We start from the raw sequence: 2577 nt of genomic DNA, 5'->3' as shown, positions 1-2577 counted from the left end.
TGGGAGGGGATTGGGATGGACTGGAATGGACTGGGATGGACTGGGATGGACTGGAAATGAACTGGGATGAACTGGGATGGACTGGGATGGACTGGGATGGACTGGAAATGAACTGGGATGAACTGGGATGGACTGGGAGGGACTGGGAGGGACTGGGATATATTTTAGGCCCACCCAGGTGTTTGGGGCTGTTTTGGCCCATTTTTGGGGTAATTTCAGGCTGTTTTGGGGCCGTTTCTGGGGTATTTTCAGGCCCATTTTTGGGTCATTTTCAGGCCCATTTTTGGGATGTTTTCAGGGTCATTTTTTGGGTATTTTTGGGCTGGTTTTGGGTCATTTTCAGGACCATTTTTTGGGTGTTTTCAGTGCCATTTTTGGGCTGTTTTCAGGGTCATTTTTGGGCCATTATTGGGCCATTTTCAGAACCATTTCTGAGCCATTTTCAGGATATTCTCAGCCCATTTTTAGGGTATTCTCAGTGCCATTTTTGGGCTGTTTTCAGGTGTTTTCAGGGTCATTTTTGGTCCATTTTCAGTGCCATTTTTGGGCCATTTTCAGGAATTTTTGGGGCTGTTTCTGGGCTGGTTTTGGGCCATTTTCAGTGCCATTTTTGGGGTATTTTCAGGGTGTTTTCAAGTGTTTTCAGGGCTGTTTTCAAGCCCATTTTGAGGCCATTTCCAGGCTTTTTGGGGCTGTTTCTGGGGTGTTTTCAGTGCCAGTTTTGGGCCATTTCCAGGCATTTTTGGGGTATTTTCAGGGTGTTTTCAGGGCTGTTTTCAGTGCCATTTTGGGGCCGTTTCCAGGCATTTTTGGGGCTGTTTCTGGGCTGTTTTCAGTGCCATTTTTGGGGTATTTTCAGGGTGTTTTCAGGATTGTTTTTGGGCTGTTTTTGGGGTGTTTTCAGTGCCATTTTTGGGGTATTTTCAGGTATTTTCAGGGTTGTTTTCAGTGCCATTTTGGGGCCGTTTCCAGGTACTTTGGGGGCTGTTTCTGGGCTGGTTTTGGGCTGTTTCCAGTGCCATTTTGGGGCCGTTTTCAGTGCCATTTCTGGGTTGTTTTTGGGCTGTTTTCAGTGCCATTTTTGGGGTATTTTCAGGTGTTTTCAGGGCTGTTTTCAAGCCCATTTTTGGGCCATTTCCAGGCATTTTTGGGGCTGTTTCTGGGCTGGTTTTGGGCTGTTTTCAGTGCCATTTTTGGGGTATTTTCAGGGTGTTTTCAGGGTTGTTTCTTGGCTGTTTTTGGGGTGTTTCCAGTGCCATTTTTGGGGTATTTTCAGGGTGTTTTCAGGGCTGTTTCTGGGCTGGTTTTGGGCTGTTTCCAGTGCCATTTTGAGACCATTTCCAGGAATTTTTGGGGCTGGTTTTGGGCCATTTTCAGTGCCATTTTTGGGGTATTTTCAGGGTGTTTTCAGGTGTTTTGAGGGCTGTTTTCAGTGCCATTTTTGGGCCATTTTCAGGAATTTTTGGGGCTGTTTCTGGGCTGGTTTTGGGGTGTTTTCAGTGCCATTTTTGGGGTATTTTCAGGGTGTTTCCAGGTGTTTTCAGTGCCATTTCTGGGCTGTTTTTGGGGTGTTTTCAGTGCCATTTTNAGGTGTTTTCAGTGCCATTTCTGGGCTGTTTTTGGGCTGTTTTCAGTGCCATTTTGAGGTCATTTCCAGGAATTTTTGGGGCTACTTCTGGGCTGTTTTCAGTGCCATTTTGGGGCCGTTTCCAGGCATTTTTGGGGCTGTTTCCAGTGCCATTTTGGGGCCGTTTCCAGGCATTTTTGGGGCTGTTTTCAGTGCCATTTTGGGGCCGTTTCCAGGCATGTTTGGGGCTATTTCTGGGCTGTTTCCAGTGCCATTTTGGGGCCGTTTGCAGGTATTTTTGGGGCTGTTTCTGGGCTGTTTTCAGTGCCATTTTGGGGCCGTTTGCAGGTATTTTGGGGGCTCTGACCTCTCGGCCTCCTGGCCCAGCAGAGCTTTCTCCAGCAGGTCCCGGGCGGGGCCGGGGGGGAGCCCCCGAGCTGACAGAGCCCCCCCCGAGGGGAGGGGCAGCACCGGACCCCCGGAGCTGTCGATGGGCTCAGCACGGGGGTCCGGGGGGGCTGAGCGGCCCTCGCCCTGCCCCCGCATCCGAGCACTGCAAAAAGGGAAAAAACAGGCATTAGGGGACCAAAAATAACCATAAATACCCCAAAAACCAAAAAAAACCACACCAAAATACCCAAAAACCACCCTAAAATAAAAAAAATCACAAAATAACCCATAATAACCCCGGCCCTCGCCCTGCCCCCGCATCCGAGCACTGCAAAAAGGGGAAAATGGGGGTTAGGGGACCAAAAATAACCATAAATAACCCATAATAACCCTAAATAACCCAAAAATAAAAAAAAACACACCAAAATACCCCAAAACCGCACTGAAATAGCCCAAAACCACCCTAAAATACCCAAAAACCACCCCTAAATAACTCTAAATAACTCTAAATAACCCTAAATAACCCATAATAACCCTAAATAACCCTAAAATGACTCCAAACCCAACCCCAAACCCTTTCCCATCCCCCCAAATGACCCCAAATCCCTTTCAAATCCCCC

General features: G+C 47.9%; 1 protein-coding gene across 1 annotated transcript in view; it reads right to left on the bottom strand.

Moving 5' to 3' along the window:
* The window catches only part of LOC130587735 (histone-lysine N-methyltransferase EHMT2-like), a 7228-nt gene extending 5055 nt beyond the window's left edge, over nt 1-2173 (bottom strand). The window contains exon 1 of the mRNA XM_057388710.1: nt 1935-2173. Coding sequence (XP_057244693.1) covers nt 1935-2113 — 179 coding nt within the window. The 5' untranslated portion in view covers nt 2114-2173. The remainder of the gene's footprint in view (nt 1-1934) is intronic.
* Between the last annotated feature and the right edge of the window lie 404 nt (nt 2174-2577).

This window comes from Malurus melanocephalus, unplaced genomic scaffold, assembly GCF_030028575.1.
Source record: "Malurus melanocephalus ecotype Western Australia unplaced genomic scaffold, MMel_1.1 scaffold_2349, whole genome shotgun sequence".
NCBI lineage: Eukaryota > Metazoa > Chordata > Aves > Passeriformes > Maluridae > Malurus > Malurus melanocephalus.
The sequence above is the reverse complement of the archived record's forward strand: the minus strand, read 5'-3'. Positions and strand labels throughout refer to the sequence as shown.